This window comes from Borostomias antarcticus (assembly GCF_949987555.1).
Source record: "Borostomias antarcticus genome assembly, contig: scaffold_177, whole genome shotgun sequence".
Lineage (NCBI taxonomy): Eukaryota > Metazoa > Chordata > Actinopteri > Stomiiformes > Stomiidae > Borostomias > Borostomias antarcticus.
The window spans coordinates 1,634-19,180 of NW_028175924.1; the positions used below are offsets into that span (position 1 = coordinate 1,634).

The 17,547-nt window shown below is 55.8% G+C and overlaps 1 protein-coding gene across 1 annotated transcript; it reads right to left on the minus strand.

Moving 5' to 3' along the window:
• Positions 1-16,661: 16,661 nt before the first annotated feature.
• On the minus strand, positions 16,662-17,198 carry LOC311329037 (myoblast determination protein 1 homolog 1-like; the record flags this gene model as incomplete). The annotated part of the gene is made up of 1 exon (XM_084462927.1): positions 16,662-17,198. The coding sequence occupies one exon, from the start codon at positions 17,196-17,198 to the stop codon at positions 16,662-16,664; it is 537 nt and encodes a 178-aa protein (XP_084319053.1).
• Between the last annotated feature and the right edge of the window lie 349 nt (positions 17,199-17,547).

A 17,547-nucleotide genomic window follows, 5' to 3' on the forward strand; every position in this document is an offset into this window, starting at 1 on the left:
CACGACCAGTACAGCAAAATGACTTACACACATGAGGGCTGGTGAACAAAAAAAGGAGAAGGAATTGGCCTCGTCTTACCTCGCCTAGTGTTCAACCACCCGAAGTTCTCCCACGTTCACCGTTCTCTACACTCGCTAGGTAGCAGCTCGCATCCAGTTTAAGACTCTGGTACTGTTAGCCTACAGGGTAATGAAAGGAACAGCTCCCTCAAGCCTCCAGGCCATATTTAACCCACCCACACGCTCTCCTCACTGTCTCATCAAGGCCATTCTGCATCGCAGTCATTGCGAGTCAAAGTGGTGGGGTACATCAAACTTTTGGGCCATTCAATGAGGTGGCGCCGCTGGAGGCGTTCGGGATGTCTCGTCACTCCTCCTGCGGTCGATCGAGATGGTCATCTCGTTTTTGTCCAGGCCCTGCAGTGGTGGAATGGACTGCCCACTGGACGTCATGAAAGCAGAGTTGCAGGCTCTGCACCTTTTCAAGAAATTTACTGTTCTTTCATTCTCATGTACATTTCTTTGAAAATAAAAAACTCAGTACACAAGATGATGTTCTTTCTCTTCCTTTACTTTATTTAATTAACATACGATACACACATATGATATGATACACACAACTTGCCATCTCTTAGATATTCTCAGAATACAGCAAAAATGAACACGTTTCCATTCACCAACTACTTTGACAACTATGGGAACATTATGGGAATAATAGACAACCACGTAGACAAGGGCGACTACGCATGCGTCACGACGCTGGTCGACGACCACGCCGGCAACACGGGTCCCTCCGGCGGCATGCCTCCGGGCAACGTTCTGATGATGACGTTGTACTGCTCGGACGAAGCCAAGCGCGTCGCTCTGGTCAACGCTTTGAAAAACATACCCGCCGTGGTGTTGCACGAAGGCTTGGGTCACAGACCCCACGTGGTTATGGGGATGCTGTATCTTCCCTTCAACGTCAAAGTGTCGATGCCGGGCCCGGGAGGCAAGACGGTAAAGTTTATCACTGTGGTCAGTAACAACGGTCATAACGGTAACGTCGCCGTCGCACCGCCGCAGCAACAGCATCATCCTCTTCTTCGCGGCAGCCCGCGGCGACCGACCCTCATGGAGACCGACTCACGGGACCGGGAGTATATATCGCGAGTCTACCGACGGCATACCGATCCCGCGAGCGATGACGATTTTGACGTCCGGGGCAGAGGTTGGTGGGACGCTCGTCGTGTGCGAAGCGACGAGGCCGGCGCTTGTGACGATCGCAAGCCCTTCCACCGTCACGCTCATCCCAGCACTTGTAGCCGCCCCGCAAACGGTCCCCGCCAGCACCTCCACCAAAGTTCCGTCGATGACGATCGGAGCCCAACGACGGAGACCGATCCCGTGCGTGCCGACCGCTCTGATTCTCGGGACGAGAGTCGAGCTTACCGGCAGCTTCGTCAGAAGCCGACGACTGATGTTCCCGCTCCCGCTCCCGTCGTCCTTCTCCAGCAGCCCCCACAACCCGGTTATCCAGCCCCATCCCCGGCACCGGTCCCGGCACCGAATCGCTGCACTCTCCAGTGAGAGGCTGCAGCTGCGCCCTGGACGGTCTGATCCCCAAAATCTCGGCTATGGTGTCTTCGCAACCCCTCTCGGAAACGATGGATCTCATCATGATCAGGTCGTTCACGCACATGGTGGGGACCTTGTGCGTGTCGTAGTTTACGCTCATCGTCTCGCCGCACCCGTTCACTATCCTGACGAACATGGTCTCGTACACCCTGCCTATGTGCTGGTTCCTGGTGGAGGAGCTCCTGTAGTTTATGTGGTTTGCGTTCTTCTGAAACGAACCCCTTCCCGACAGGGTGGATTTCCAAAAAGTCAGCCAGTTCATCATCACGTCCTCCACGTCGTTGGGGCCCGTCTTGGTGTCGAATGCGTAGGCCATCTGCTGGCCCTTGGGCAGGTCCACTATGTTGCAGTTGCCCACCTGAAAGTCGACGGCCTCGTCGCCCCGCAGCCTCTTGACCACCGTGAGCGCTTTGCCTATGTCGGCGCGAGTCACGGTGGGAGAGCTGCGCAGCTCTTCGAGGGCTCCCTCCGGATCGGCCACCACCTTCTTGAAGAAGTCAGCAAAGGCCGAGTTGGTCACCGCCGCCACGCACAGGTCCTCCAACTCGTCCACGACGGTCTGGTGCTGCTCGCTCGTGAAGGACGCCGTGGTCATCGTCGGGTCCACGACGCTGCCCTGGTCCAACACCCTGGCCATGATGTCGGCCACGCCGTTCCGGATCTCCCGTTCCCGGGCGGGAGGCGAGCTGAAGAACTCTCCCCGTTCCCGGCCCGTGACGTACGAAGAGCAGCTCATGGGCTTGATAGAGCTGAGCACGCTTTCGGCTATCTGCTTGCCCACGTGCGTGGTGAACATGGTCCTGACGGCGTTCTTCTCGCACGAGTTCATGTACACCCCGAGGATCCGTTTCCAGTGGGTCGTGAGGGGCAGGCACTCGGTGTACGTGGACACGAAGCTGTGCCTGTGGATGCCGGTACCGCTGCTTTTTTTATGGTGGTGGTGGTGGTGCTGGTGGTGTTTGTGCACGTCGCTGAACTGGGGAGAGAACTTGAGTTTCTCCACCTCGTAAGCGTGTCCGCCAGCGACGACCGTAACACACTTGGTGCGCCTGTTGTACGTGGCCGGACCCGTCGTGGAGAACTCGGGCACGTAAGGGGCGAAGCCGTACTCGAGGCACCTGACGTACAGCAGGACCTTGGAGACCGATATGCGCCAAGAGAAGGAGTCACGCTTGTAACTCTCGCAGCAGTTCACGCACAGCTGTTTCACCACTTCGGCCAAAGAGCCCTGGAAATTGCTGTCCACCATCCGTTTCAGCTTGACCAGCGCCTCTTCGGCGTCGGCACTCGTGGAGAACAGCCTGGACTTCAGCAGCTCCCCCTTGGCCCTCTCCTCGCTCACTCGGGCGACGAGCGCGTCGCGAGACACCGCGAGCGCGGCCAGGGCGGACCTGTGCAGCTTCCTGACCTGGTCCCACTTCACGTAACTCAACGGCACGAAACCCAGCCTGACCTCCCAGTCCACCATGTTGGCGAACGTGTCGGTCATGTAGGCCAAGACGGCGTCGTCGCACAGGTGGTCTACTAAATAACGTATTAATGCACGAGTCTCCTCGGACGGTGTGCCGTCCACGACGTCCAAAAGATACCGCTCCGTGCTCCGTCTGAAGTCGACGGAATCGACCAGCTCGGCCACGGCCAGGGACAGCATCGTGTCCCCGACGGACTGTTTCGCGGCCTCGTAGATGTGACATTGCGTTATACTCACGACCGTGGGGTTGGTTTTCTCGCTCATGGCGTGGTCCTGTGTCAAGTCCTGTCTGGACATGTGTAAAGATATTAATATAATCAGAGAGACTTCGGTGGTATACTCTAAACTTTTAGACAGCAGGAGCGAGTCCATAGCGATCACAGATCCGTCCACACTGTCTATAAACTATTATATACAAGCGTGCAACATACAGAAATACTCCGAGCGGCACGCCGGCGACAAGGTGCTGAGGCAGCGACTGGACTCGGCGGTGTCGTGCGGGAGGGCCTTGTCGAACCTGTGGGAGACCGTGTCCAACGTGCAGACGGAAAGGTTGGCTTCCACCATAGCCCAGTACCACGGGGTGGTGGACGACGCGAACGAGCCCGACGCGGGCGTGACGAACGTGTGCGCCGTGAAAAGGGAGGTCGACGACGAGCTGCGCAGACTCAGAAAGTATTTCTGCGAGCACAACAAATCGGCCGGCGCCGTCAAAGACAACAAAGACAATACTTACCAACACGAAGCGCCCGAGCCCAAGCAGAACGAAAGCGACGAGCCTTAGAGGTTTTCGGACGTGACGTCCCAGCAGAGCACTACTACACACACACACACACACACACACACACACACACACACACACACACACACACACACACACACACACACACACACACACACACACTACTACCGGTACCGTCACCGGCAAAAGCCGTGGCGATGGCCAACATGGACGTGGTCGTGAGTCCACAGTTCAGAACCATACTCGACTACAGCAAGATATTGGAGCTGACGGACAACTACACGTCCGAAGACCTGGCCAAGATGATACAGTGTCCCACGGAACTCGTGAAAATGTGGCAGGGAGGCGCCACGTTGGGCAACATGCCGCCGCGGACGTACGTGTCCATGGCCGCCTTTCACATGGGCATGGGGCTGTACGGCTCTCAGAACAAGTGCCTGAAGGACGTCGAGAACACGATCGTGGTCACCGCCGTGGGGCAGCACGACAGCTCGGAGCTGAGCTTGTCCACGACCGTCGTCGTGCCTTTCACGATCACGGGCCAGAAGATAGCCGACATCGGGAGACCGTACTCTGTCACGGGCGGAGTGGCGACCAAGATGTACGAAGTCAAGATCCCCCTGGAAGGCAGGGTGCTGACGGCCACGTACGACAAGCTGCTGTCCGCCCACAGGGAAGAGCAGGCGGCCGCCCTCGTCTACAGGGAGCTGGCCGTGCAGCAGACGGGCTGGGAGCTCACGAAGACCAAGCAGATACTCGACTTTGTGGCCAAGGCGCCCTCGCTCATGACTATCACTTCGGCCATACACAAGGACAAGCCGGCGCCGGAAAAGATCAGGCTGACGCTGAAGCTGCTGGAGATCACGTACGGTTGCGGCAACTTCTACAACGCCGGCCTCAAGGAGCTGATCGAGACGGCGAAGCAGAGCGTCGCCCGTCCCGTCCTGGTCATCCCCAAGACCGCTTTCACGGCCATATTCGACCAGCTGGACAGCATCTTCGAGGTGCGGCGCATCCCGCTGCAGTCGCCCGAGGGCAGCCTGGTTACGTACAGAGCGGAGCCGTCCACCAGAGACCTGCAGCCCAACACGTACCACATGGACTTTCTGCCCGCGAACGGGAACGTCAGGAAGCTGCGCAGCCTGGACGCCGGGGAGACCATCCCGGCGCTGGTGTCCAAGGACGGGGACCTGATCCCCATCGTCGTGGTCGACAACGTGCAGATCGACGACGAGACGAGCATGGAGTCGCCCTTCGTGCAAAGGGACGCCATGAGGTTCGAGTACTTCACCGTGGGGTCCGTGGCGTCCATCGTGAACAGCATCAAGCCCGAGCTGGTGTTTTCAAACCAAAAGGACGGCAAGAACGGAGAGTTCTCCACCGACAAGCTGGCCCTCAGGAGCCCCTCGGTCAGCTACATACACGACTACACGGACGGCTCGTGCAAGGCCGTCACCCTCGTCGAGGCGCATCAGTCGGCCAACCCCGAGTTCATGTTCACCGAGGACAGGCAGCGCGAGCTGGCGCTGAGGATGGACACCGTGATAGGGACGGCCAACGTCCTCTACAACGACGAGGCCATCATGAAGATGACGAGAGCGGGGTCTTTCCGCGAAGCCCTCCAGCTCCCCCAGAGCCACTTCGAGGCGGACATGCGGCACATGCTCAGGCCTCAGGTCGGCGTGGACGAGACCGGCGACGAGGTGTCTCTCCCGAACGAGAGACAGCGCGTGATCCAGGACGCCCAGTGGGTGCACTTCGCCGGGGACTACACCCTGACGGGCAGCGAGGAACACGAACCGGACCCCGCCGGGGAGCGCAATGCCATGTACCAGCCCAACGCAAACATGGAGTTTGTGTACAGGGGAGCCCTGTACAACGCGAGCCCCCTGCAGTCAATCAAGAGCGAGATCATTCAGGTCGGTGCGGAACTGACCGAGCTGTACGATAGCACCGACGGTCTGAAGGTCGTCATCGCGGACCTCAACGAGTGGTTGGCGCGTCCGGACGACGCGAATTTCCTGCTGGCCAAAACGCAACGGCTCGGAACGGACGAAGAACAGGATGCGCTGCTGACGGAGGGCAGACGGGGACCGGGGATGGCCGATCCCCTGACCATCGTGGTGATGAAGAGGAGGACGAGGGCCATCCTGACCCGCGACACCGCCGACCAGATAGTCGCGTTGAACAAGGCCCTGAACGTGTACAACACGATATCCAAACTGGCCAAAGACATCTTGGGCGACGGAGGGACGAGGAGCATCCTAGGCATCCTGCCCGTCAACACGTACCACCTGCAGGATGCGACCGCGGGCGAGATGCTGTTCATGAGAGTCATGTCCTACTGCGTCTTGCCGGTGATCTCGACGAAAGTCGTGGCGGCACAGGCGTGGCGCATGAACAGATACACGCTGGGCGGCATCCCCGTCTACGGGAGGGCGCCGTGCACGCTGCTCCTGCCCAACACCTACATGTTCCTGATAGGGGACACGGACGAAGACAGCGGCCAGCACGTGAACGTGACCGAGCACATGCCTTTCTTCTTGGCCGACAGGTACCCCGTGGAGAGAGAGTCGATCATCACGAGGATGTGGACCGAGCGGTACAGGGCCCTCAGGCAGTGCTCGTCCTACAGCTGCGCCGTGCTCATGGGCATACACTACTCTCTCATGATGAACTACGACAACTTCCAGAAGGTCTTCGACCGCAAGAACTACTCGGGCCTGGCCTACGTGGGGGTGAGGCTGATCAACTTCGACAGCTACTCGGCCGCGGTGATGCCCACGAACTCGGTGATCCACATTACGGGCAGGGTGACGGCCACGGCGCTGGAGCACAGGCACCAGCTCCAGGTCACCACGTACAAAGAAGCCGGCTGCGTGCCCAGCGGCCTGAAGACCGGCATGGGCCTCCGCAATATTTATATCAGCAACGTGAGAGGAGGCCGCACGAAAGCCAGGGGCGAGACGGACGTCCTCTTCGTGGACTCCTTCAACTCGTACAGCCCAGCCGACTACTCGTGCGCCTCCGAGCAGTCGAACTTCTTGCTGTTCGGTGGCCGCAGCGACTTCGAGAAAGACCCGTCCAAGCCGGACCCCCTCACCGGGCTGTGCACGTGCATGCCCACCCTGACCGTGGCCGGCGCGGTGACGCACAACGTGGAGAAGCTCATCGACGACTACGTCACGGCCACGGGAGGCGAGTCCGCTTTCCTGGACACGTTCAACCAGTTGATCAAGACGCCGACCCTGGAGGAGTTTGTCCTGTCGAGCGACCTGTTCGACAACCCGGCCAAGTTCATCGTGGACTGCGTGCACGGAGGCAGGAACTGGGAGGACGGCAGGTTCTACTCGCCCAGGCTGCCCGTGCTATTCTGCGCCACTTACGGCATCGGACGTCTGTCCGACAGGCAGATCAACAACCCCTGTCCCATGTTCCAGCTGAACAACCTGTGCCCCAGGGTGAACGGCACGGGGATCTTCGCTAACTCGACGGGGAAAGTCGCGGCCGCGGCGGTGCAGACGGTCCTCACCCGGTGCCTGGGAGGAGCGGGAGCCAGAGGATGGTTGACGGCGTGAACGTGACGGTCGACCCCGTGGGGAAGTCCTTTACCAGTAACGTGTTGGGGAATTTTGTAAATTACATCATATGCATCGTGGTTTATTTCTTTTCTGTGCTCTTTGTGAACCCCTACACCATGAAGTGGCGGCTGGAAAACCATATATGCGAAGAATCGGTGACTATGGCCACGTCCCTGGGCGCCATATCGAGCGCCACACACATAATCAACACGGAGATCGCCACGCTGCGAAAATCCAGACACAGGCTCAAAGACGAAATGACGGCCAGCAACCTGAAACTACTGCAGGACACGTCCTCGGCGCTCATGTTCCTGAAAACGTCTTACAGGTCCTGCGGTCAGATGGACCAGCTGGGCGACGCGGTGGAGACCGTGTCTAACAGAATCATACAAAACTTCAAGACGGTGGCCAACGTGTGCAACCTGAGCAAATCCATCATGGTGAGCCAGATACTGCAGACCAAGGGAGTGCCGGCCACCATGCACACGGTCGCGGACGCCATGAAAGAAATGAACTTGGGCGCAGACGAAGAGGATAACGGTTACATGTGATGATTGTTACTGTATATTTCTTGCTTGTGTTGCGTCTTGGGGAGCCTGAAATCACCAAACGATAGTAAACTCGTACCGTGTACAAAACGGTCTTTTATTGTTTGTTCGTATTACTGCAGCCACAACCAAATTCTCATTACAACCACCAATTTTTCAAAGGTAAAACAAGAAGTCTGCGCCGGATCCGACGCGAAGGTTTCACTATCTCCGGAAGAAAGTATATTATATTATATATTATTATTATATATTATATTATATTATTACTTTTAACACTAACTAATCTACTGTTCTTTCGTTCTCGGGTAGCTGGTCAAAAGACCATTTTGTACACGATACGAGTTTACCATCGGTTTATTTTCTTCTTCCTTCACACATTCATCGCACGTTACACGAGTTACTCGTGGTTCAGGTCAATACAAATGTGGTTATTCTTCCACACACCGCACGCAATATGAACAAACAATAAAAGACCATTTTGTACACGATACGAGTTTACCATCGGTTTATTTTCTTCTTCCTTCACACATTCATCGCACGTTACACGAGTTACCGTGGCTCAGGTCAATACAAATGTGGTTATTCTTCCACACACCGCACGCAATATGAACAAACAATAAAAGACCATTTTGTACACGATACGAGTTTACTATCGTTTTTATTTTCTTCTTCTTCTTTCTTCACATACATACATTCATCACACATTACATTACACAGTAGTATACCAGTGTCATTTTTATAAAAATAGAGGTAAACGGATTCATTCATTAAAGTACGTATACTAGACAGAGAGGGTTTTAGTTGCTTTTTCAGGTGGTTTCACTTTTCTTTCTTTCTCGCTTTCTCTTTCTCCCTTTCACAAAATGACGCCGCTGCGTGCGGCCCACTGCGTGGTGGTTATCTCCGTGCTCTCTTCGGCCGTGGGGAAGTCAAACTCGTAGCGTTTGATCAGCACGCTCGTGGGCACCGTGTGCTGGTAGTCGTCCGCCGCCGCATCCTGGGTCTTCATGTCTTGAGCGAACCCCAATATCATCCCCTGCACGGTGTCCGAAAAGTGCAACGCTCTGATCGTGTGGTGCATCGTGATGGTGGCCAGCTTGTATCTGCCGGGCCACACCACCCCCACGTAAGTGTCGTTTCTGTCGCTCATGCGGTCGGGCACCTGCAGCGCTCGCGACATGCTGAACATGGTGCCGTACAGTTCGTAGGCGCTCATCAGGAGCTCTTTGGTCAGCACGATGACCACGAGCTCTTCATTTTTAACCCGGTACCTCAGCTCCGGGGGAAACGTCGTGCTCACGACGTTCGGCTCCAGGGCCATGAACTCGGCGGACGACGTCTTCCGCAGCTCGTAGTAGGCCTTCTCGCTCGCCACGTCCAGGGCCCCTATCGTGTTGGCCTTGGCCGACATCAGGAACACCTTCATCGACTGCACAAAGTCCCTGTACTTGCTGTCCTGGTTGGTGACGTTGAGGGCCTGCGGCACACGGCCGCCGACCAGCATGCAGATCTCGCCGTTTTTGTTGGTGTACCTCGTGCCGCCGTAGCTGAAGTCGGACCCCAGGAACCTGGGGTCGAAGTACTTCTCAAACTCGCGGAAGGCATGCCACGTGTCGGAAGCGGAAAACCTCATCACGTTCAGCAGGGAGAAATCCGTCATGGTGAACGGAGCCGTGTACGGCACGTCGGACGAGTACAGCTTCAGGGGGCCGATCGTCGTCGGCGTGATCGAAGAGCCGGGCCCGTGCATCACGGGCAAGCCCTTTTTCCTGATGATGACAAACTGCGTCGGCACCTTGATTCCTTCTTGGGTGTACCCGTCGAGGACAATGTCTTCGAAGTAGAAAAACCCCACCTCGTCCTTGCACACGCCGAAGAGGTGCTCTATGTCTACCTGAAACCTAATGGCCTGCTGTTCCTTGGCGTCTCTGGCTTCGTTCGGCTTGTCTGAAGCGAGCACGTACGTCTGGTCTTTAGTCAGCAGGGAACTCTTTACGTAATACTCGCCGCAATCGTCCCCCATGTCTCCTTTGGTTTTGTAAAGCCGGCGAGGGGAAACGGTATGAATCTAGTATGAATCGAATGTGAAAATAAGAAAAACAACAACTATTTTAGACTCAGTTACACTCAATTAATATCCCTAAGTTACAAGTTCCGAGTTATGTGTGTATTCCCGGGCCCGCGAGTTCGGTGATTTCAGGCTCCCGGAGCCGTCACTTGAAACTACCCGACCCGTGAGTCGAAACCCGAAAAAAAAACTGAAAAAAAAACCCCGGAAAAAACCCCAGAGTTGAAACATTAAGAAGAAGAAAGTATATTATATATTATATATTATTATTATTATTTTTATATATTATACTATTACTTTTAACACTAACTAATCTACTGTTCTTTCGTTCTCGGGTAGCTGGTCAAAAGACGATATTACTTTTAACACTAACTAATCTACTGTTCTTTCGTTCTCGGGTAGCTGGTCAAAAGACGATTTTGTACACGATACGAGTTTACCATCGGTTTATTTTCTTCTTCCTTCACACATTCATCGCACGGTACACGAGTTACCACAGTCTTATAGGTCTTATAGGAATCGGCATGTGTATGTGTGAAAATAATGAAAATAAAAAGCGTTACAGCCACATGTATTTCATGACATTGGGTTTCACGGTTTATCGAATATACCAGTACACAAGCGGTGGGACACGACGGCCGTTTTTGAGGTACGAGACATGATATGCAGTACAGTTGGTTAGACCGTAAATATAGGTTATACTGTGGTTATTCTTCCACACACCGCACGCTACCCTTTTCGTCGAGCTCATAACCGTACTCGCCCGAAGTTATGACGGGTTTCTGGAGTCCCCACAGACGCAGCACGTACAGCATGTTTCGCACCATGCTGGTTTTGCGAACGTTGCGCACGAAACCGGCCGCCCTCACGTTCGTGCCGGGCTTGGGGCGCGTCTTGGCGAACCTGCCGTACCTCAGGTCCGCGACGGCACGCATGGCGTCGTATATGTCTATCCCCTCTTGCTCCGTGACCGTGTCCAGCTTCATGAACCTGACGGCCAACGTCTTCCACGTCGGCTGGGCCAGGCACTTGGTCAGCGTCATCTTGCCCACGTTGGGGATGTTCTTGGTGTAGTCCGTGCCGCTGACCAGAGCCGTGAACAGCCACAGGTCTCGGTCGGGCAGCTCGGGCGTACACGTCACGTCCACGTGGTTCTTGCCTAAGAAGGCAAGGCACCGCTGGTAAAAGTGCTTGTACGGAACCCGGAGCCGGTACATCTCCATGAGCCCGGTCACTTTCTTGCATTCGGACTTGCCGAACAGCCTCGCCACGGCCCGGGCCGCGGACGACTGCGATTCCAGCGAGCTCAGCAGCTCCCCGACGGCCTCTCGCGTCATGTACGTCATGTTCACCGCGAGCCTGTGAGCCAGGGCCCCCCTGACGCCGTGCCTGACGCACCGCTTGATCAGTTGGTAGATGTTGATCTTTTGGTTCTCCACGACCCGCTCGGCGTCTTTTAAAAGCCCGTCCAGCGCGGGGTTCGGCTCGTCGTAGTCCAGCAGCATCTTCCAGGGACTGCCGTAGTGCTTGCTGTCGTCGCGTGCGGTCCCCGTGTCCGTCTTTAGCTGGACCATGTCGACGCTCAGCTCCACGGGCGACTTCTCCTGGCCGTAGCGGTCGGTCTGGTACCTGACCGAGATGTTCTCGTGGGCCAGGATCAGCAGAGAGCCGAAGATGTCGCTGTCCCTGGAAGAAATCACGCACCTCGTGCCCAAGTCGGCCAAGTGTCTGGCCACGTGGAACATGAGGTGGTCGGCCTCCACGATCATGGCGGACGACTCCAGCGAGTCCCGTATGTGTTTCACGAGCGGGTGGTCCGGGTCGGACGACTTGCTTATGCGACCGGGGTTGCCGCGGTGGGAACCCACCACGAGGCAAAAGAGCATTTCGTCGGACTCTTCGAAATCCATCTCTTCTATATTTCTATTATCATTTTCTTCTCCTTCTTCTCCTCCATAGAAAAAGTCCTCGTAGTCGTCTTCGTTGTCGCTGTCGACGGCGGCGGGCTCGGGATCAGGCTCCGGCTTCGTGTCCCGGCTTACCAAACGTGGGACTCCCGGAGACGTGAACCCGTCGAACATCTTGGTGTCTATCGCGGCGGCGTTGCTGTGAACGAATTTGGCCGTGGTCGACATGGTCCTGGCGTCCCTCTGCTCCCGCACGGCCGGCTTGTGAGCCTTCTCTCCGTCGAGACACAGCACCACGCACTGGAAGCCGGCGCCCAGGCGCCTGTACCGTTGCGTGAAGGTTTCGGCTATCTCGAACCCGGGGTTCGAGACGTCCCGCACGCAGTACCTGTTGAGCGTGTGGTCCATGAAAAGGACCCCGCCGGCGGACCAACACTTGTCGACCGTTTCGATGGGACTCCGTTTGGGATTAGAGATCATTTGCACAATTAACCTGTGCGCCAATCTGTTTCTGATACCCATCGTCGGAAGACGGATACCACGAGAGAGGAAAAGAAGCAAGAAAGACACACAATGTACAAAAAGGTGTCTTCCCACTACAGGTCCAAAGGCCCTTATCAGAGGCCTAACCAACCCGTTGTGCCTTTAGCAGGGCGGAACCTTGAAATGCCTGCCCCAATCGCCTTCGACCCTCACCAAGATGTAAAGGGGCTGAGCCTGACTCCCTTCGTGGGCTGCAACCACCTGGACCTCACGATCGAACCCACCACGCTTGCGGTGAAGCTGACGGAACTCAAGGTGGGCCCGGGTGTCTTCGGAGACATCTACAACACCACGGTAAAGAGGGGACAGGTCATGGGGGCCCTCATCAACGGCAGGGCCGCGGTCAACGCTCACCCGGTGATACCCTTCGTGGAAGAGTGGAACAAGTCTCTGCTCAACTTCTACTCGGAGATAAAGGCTCAGTGCGCCCTGCTGAACGAAGTGACGGACCGAGTGATCGTCGAGTGCAAGAGGGCCGTGATCAGGGCGCACAAGGACTCTTCCAACAGCAGCGACGGCATAAACAAAGTCAGGTACTGGACCGTCCTGCACTCCGCCATCGACACGCCGGACAAAGCCGCTCAGGTCCTGCGGCCCCACTGCGTCGTGGACCACTCCGTCGGGTACTACGGCAAGAAGACGACGGTGTACCCGCACGCCGTCAACAACCCCAGGTACCTGGGGCCCAAGGGCGGCTTGCCGGGGCAATATCTCTATCTGGTGGCTGCCACGTCCACGGATCGCCCCAACGTGCTGAGGAACACTCCCGGGGTCGTCTTGCGGCTGGCGTATGCGTCCAACTGGCAGTGCCTGTTCGCTCACTTCAACAACGTGGGAGCCCCGGTGCCCCTGGCGTACATGAAAATAGGCATCAAGCTGTCCGACGACACCGTGGAGTTTTGCAGAGACGGCTGGAACCGCAACGTGACCGGCAAGCACCGTGTATTTCAGAACATATACAAAGAGCTCCTCGCCGGGGTCGGAGCTGACGTGATCCTGGGGACGCACTACTCTAACGTGAGGACCGTCGCCGAAGTGTTACGTGCGTAAAGACAAGACAGAAGACATAAAGAAAAAAAGAAAGAAAATAAGACATTTTTTTGGACCGGGGCCTTGCTCGAGCTCGACGGACCCGTCGACGAGTCCATGCTCAGCTCCGGGCTGCCCCCCGAGCTCACTCCCTCGTTCGACGAAGTCGAGCTGGAAGACTACCCCACATACAGCTATACGACCTACGAAATCCCCTATTATTCAGACATCGCAGAGGCCAATATCAACAATATCGCCAACAGTTCCCCCTTCAGCTATTTTCAAGATGATGCGGTATCGGAGGAGCCCGCGGGCAGCAGCAACACCACCAGCACCTCCGCAGCCGCCGACGTGGAAAACCACTACAACATCATGGACCACGGACTCGACGTCTCTCGCCTCGCCTCCTCCTACGACCCGGACTATTACTCGCAAAATCAAACGACGTACGTGTCCCAAGTGCCGGCGCCGTCTTCCCAGTACACCGTGGTGGACGAGACCACCGGCTGGCCGCGAGGGGAAAGAAGACAGGGCAGCCAGGGAACTGAGCTGCGTTCGAGACGGGCCAAATACCCGCCTTACTACTTCGAAGACCCCTCGTCCACGCCGACCCGTAGCGTCTGCGTCACGAGATGGAACAGCATGGCCGCTCAGAAAATACTGTCCCTGAGCACGTTGGATACTTTCTATCTATCTAAGACGGTACAGAAAATACAACTTATCGCAGAGAAGGTAGCCTTTGCCAAACTGTGCCTCTTCTACGTGCACGCCACCGTCATGGGCTTTTTCATCAGCACCGTGAGCTTCTGCGACGTCGTGTGTTCGATCAGCAACCTGACCTGGTGCGTCGGTTGGTTCAGCAGGTTCTGCATGCTCTTCAACTGTTTGGTATTACTAACAGGTCTGGGGCTCGCTTCCGTCAACCACGTGGCCAGATCAATCAGGTGTGCGCACGGAGCGCTCATCATCGTGGCCGTGGCTCTCACGTTCACGTTGGACGCGCCGTCGCAGGGGCGACTGCCGTGCCCGGGAGCCGTGTACTCGAACGGCTCCTCGGCCCTCCCCTCCTTCGTCGGCAACGTCACCGCTTCGACCGCGGCCGACTTTGCCGACGCGCGACACGAGGCTCAAAATTACCACATAGCGTTCTGGCTGTTGGTGCTCAACAAGCTGTCTTACGTGATCATTCTCGTAGAAGGCGCCTGCGGTGCATTTTTCCAATCGCTGGCCACCGTCTGATGCCGCACGGCCACCCTGTTCTCGGCCGCCTCGTCCGAACGGGACCCACGGAGCCCAGATGACTTGTTGTAAAAAAGAAATTTGGTGGAAACTGCATTTTCTTTTCATTTTGGTTATAGACGTTTTACTCTTTGTGGGGTTCGTGTTCGTCACTCCGACCTGGACGCCGTGTGCCTGGGAGGGCGGAAACGTCTGGCTGACCGTGTATCTGGTCATCATAGCGTGTTTCCTCACCCTGAACATAGCCGACCTGACCATAGGCTACATCATAGAGGCACGCACCGAGGCGTACGCCGTCGTCGTAGAAGAGGCCAAGCAGCTGGTCGGCGTGCTGCAGGCGCCCGAAGTGTCGGACCGCCACCAGCAGCAGTCGCCTTTCGGCCCCGAAGCGGACGCGGAAATATACATAGAGAGCATCTTCAACGTGCCCAAAGTGACGAACACGAACCTGAGGTTTTTCGCATACGTCCTCATAGTGTACAACACGATTCACCTCACTTACGTGAACGTGCTGCACGCCACCAGATACAACTCGGACGACGTGTTCGTGCAGCTGGAGATTTGGGTCGCCATCCTGTTGTCTATCCCCACTTTGATCGCGGCTACCATAACCATACGGTGGTGTAAGCTAGCATGGATGACGTGGACAAACACAAGTACAGCCTACGCACGGCTTCAATGATGACCGGAGAGCTGTGCGCTCATTTCGGAAAATGCTTTACAGAGTTGTGGTTTTTACTCATGCTGATGCTGATGCTCGTCAACATCTTCGGCGTGCTGTGGCTGTGCATCAACAAGATCGGTCGGCTGTCTTGAGTCAAGCGAGCCGGAGCGGAGCGAAAACTACCCGACGCCGGGAGTTTCGGTACGCAGCTCTAACCCTTCCCATTTGGTTTGGGGAGATGGCACGCAACACATACAGCATATATAAAAGTCTGGTCTAACCTAACTTGTGAAATGTACCTACACCGTAGCGTTGCTTTTCGCACATCAAATTACCAATAAACACACAGAGACTATGGAGAACACAGAGACTGCGGAGAACAACAATGTCGTGACTACTCTACAAGTACCCGAAGGGCTCTGTCGCCTGCAAGTCGTGGCCGACTTCGACCCTTACGACGGGGCCGTGACTTCGTGCATGTACTCTTACGACGGCAATGGTTGGGAAGACGTCGCGTCGGACGACGAAGACCTTCGTGAAAGCATCAAATCCACGTTACGTGCCAAAGTCCGAGAGAGGGACTTCATTGACCTGGTCGTGCACCGGGAGGCGTCCCTATATCGACCGGAGGGGCAAGACTGCCTTTGCGTGGTGTGCCTCGGGTGCCGGCGCCGGCACGCTTCGCAACCTCCGCAGCAGACGTGGGTCTGCGTCTGCGTGCCGCCTACAGTGTGCGCCTGCCTGCATTGCTCGGCCGGACAGTTTGACGACGCAGAGCAGAACCGCGAGGAGAAAAACCGAGGAGGAAACGACACCGAGGACGCCGATGACGAGCCGTACTGACATTGTGAAAAGACGGAAGAAACCGACACCAGATTTCATTACTGTGATCTCTTGTATGACATGTGAATGAAAATGAAATAAAACATAAGTTAAAAACTGTCTTGTGTTGTGTGTATACATGATAGATATATATATATATATATATATATAGAGAGAGAGAGACATACACAGGCAGATAGGCAGTGATATGTTGTAACAACATTTCTTTATTTTCATCAAGCACTTCTTCTTAGCACCAAAAAATAAATCACATTTTACAGAAGAATAATATTCTTCTTCTTTCTTCTTGTGTACGTATTAGTTTTCGTATAACGTTTCAACTCCTGTTAGCTGTTTCTTCCCTGCAAAATGCAGAAGGGCGAGTGGTCTTTTGTTTCTCCTTCCCAGTGATACAGCATGGTTCCAATGATTAGGTTCCACTTTTTGAGTCCCCGCTGTAGTGCTCCAGCACCGGGTAGTAGCTCTCCTCCTGCCCCCCTCCCACCCGGAGCAGGGCCCGGAGGGACTCGATGTAGCTGATGGCGTTGCGCAGGATCTCCACCTTGAGCAGCTTCTGGTTGGGGTTGGTGGAGGTGCATCTCTTCAGGGTCTCGAACGCGTCGTTGACCTTGCCGAGTCGCCTTCTCTCCCGCACGGTGGCCGCTTTCCTCCGGTCCGCGTTGATGGTCTTTCTCTTGCAGACTTTGCAGACCCAGTCCGCGTTGGTGGTCTGTTTCTTGCAGGCTTTGCAAAGCCACAGCAGGCACCTGCCGGCCTGGTGGTGCCCGCTGGGCGCGCGGATATGCTTGTCCTCGTTCTGACGGTGCTCGTCCGCTTTTAGGAGGCCGGCGTGCACCAGCCTGGGGTCGATATCCTCAAAGAACTGCATGTCGCTGGTGTTGAAACAGGGGTCATCGTAAAAGTAATCTGCAGAGAGGATTGGAAAAGCAATATCCGGCAACTCCATGGTGGTGTTGTTGTGGAAAATCTGGAGTGTGGAGTTTGTTGACTTTGTTTTAAACTCCTCCGAGGTGTTCCAAGAAGAAAGGTAGGCCTACGGTAGGCTGTGTGACCGGCAGTGTCCTGGCTGAGTGGATTGTTAGGCTAACTTCGTGAAGTGCCGGCCGAAGTGCCCTTGGTTGCATGCTAGCCAGGAGGGGTTGACCAAGTATATAAAGTAGGCTGCTACTTCAGGGGGCGTGTCTTATGCAGACCTTTATCCAAAATAAACCGAACTCACGACACCGTAATTCTCTCGTCCACGTGTCGAATAAATCGAACTCACGACACGGAAACGGGAGGGGCTGTGGGCCTGT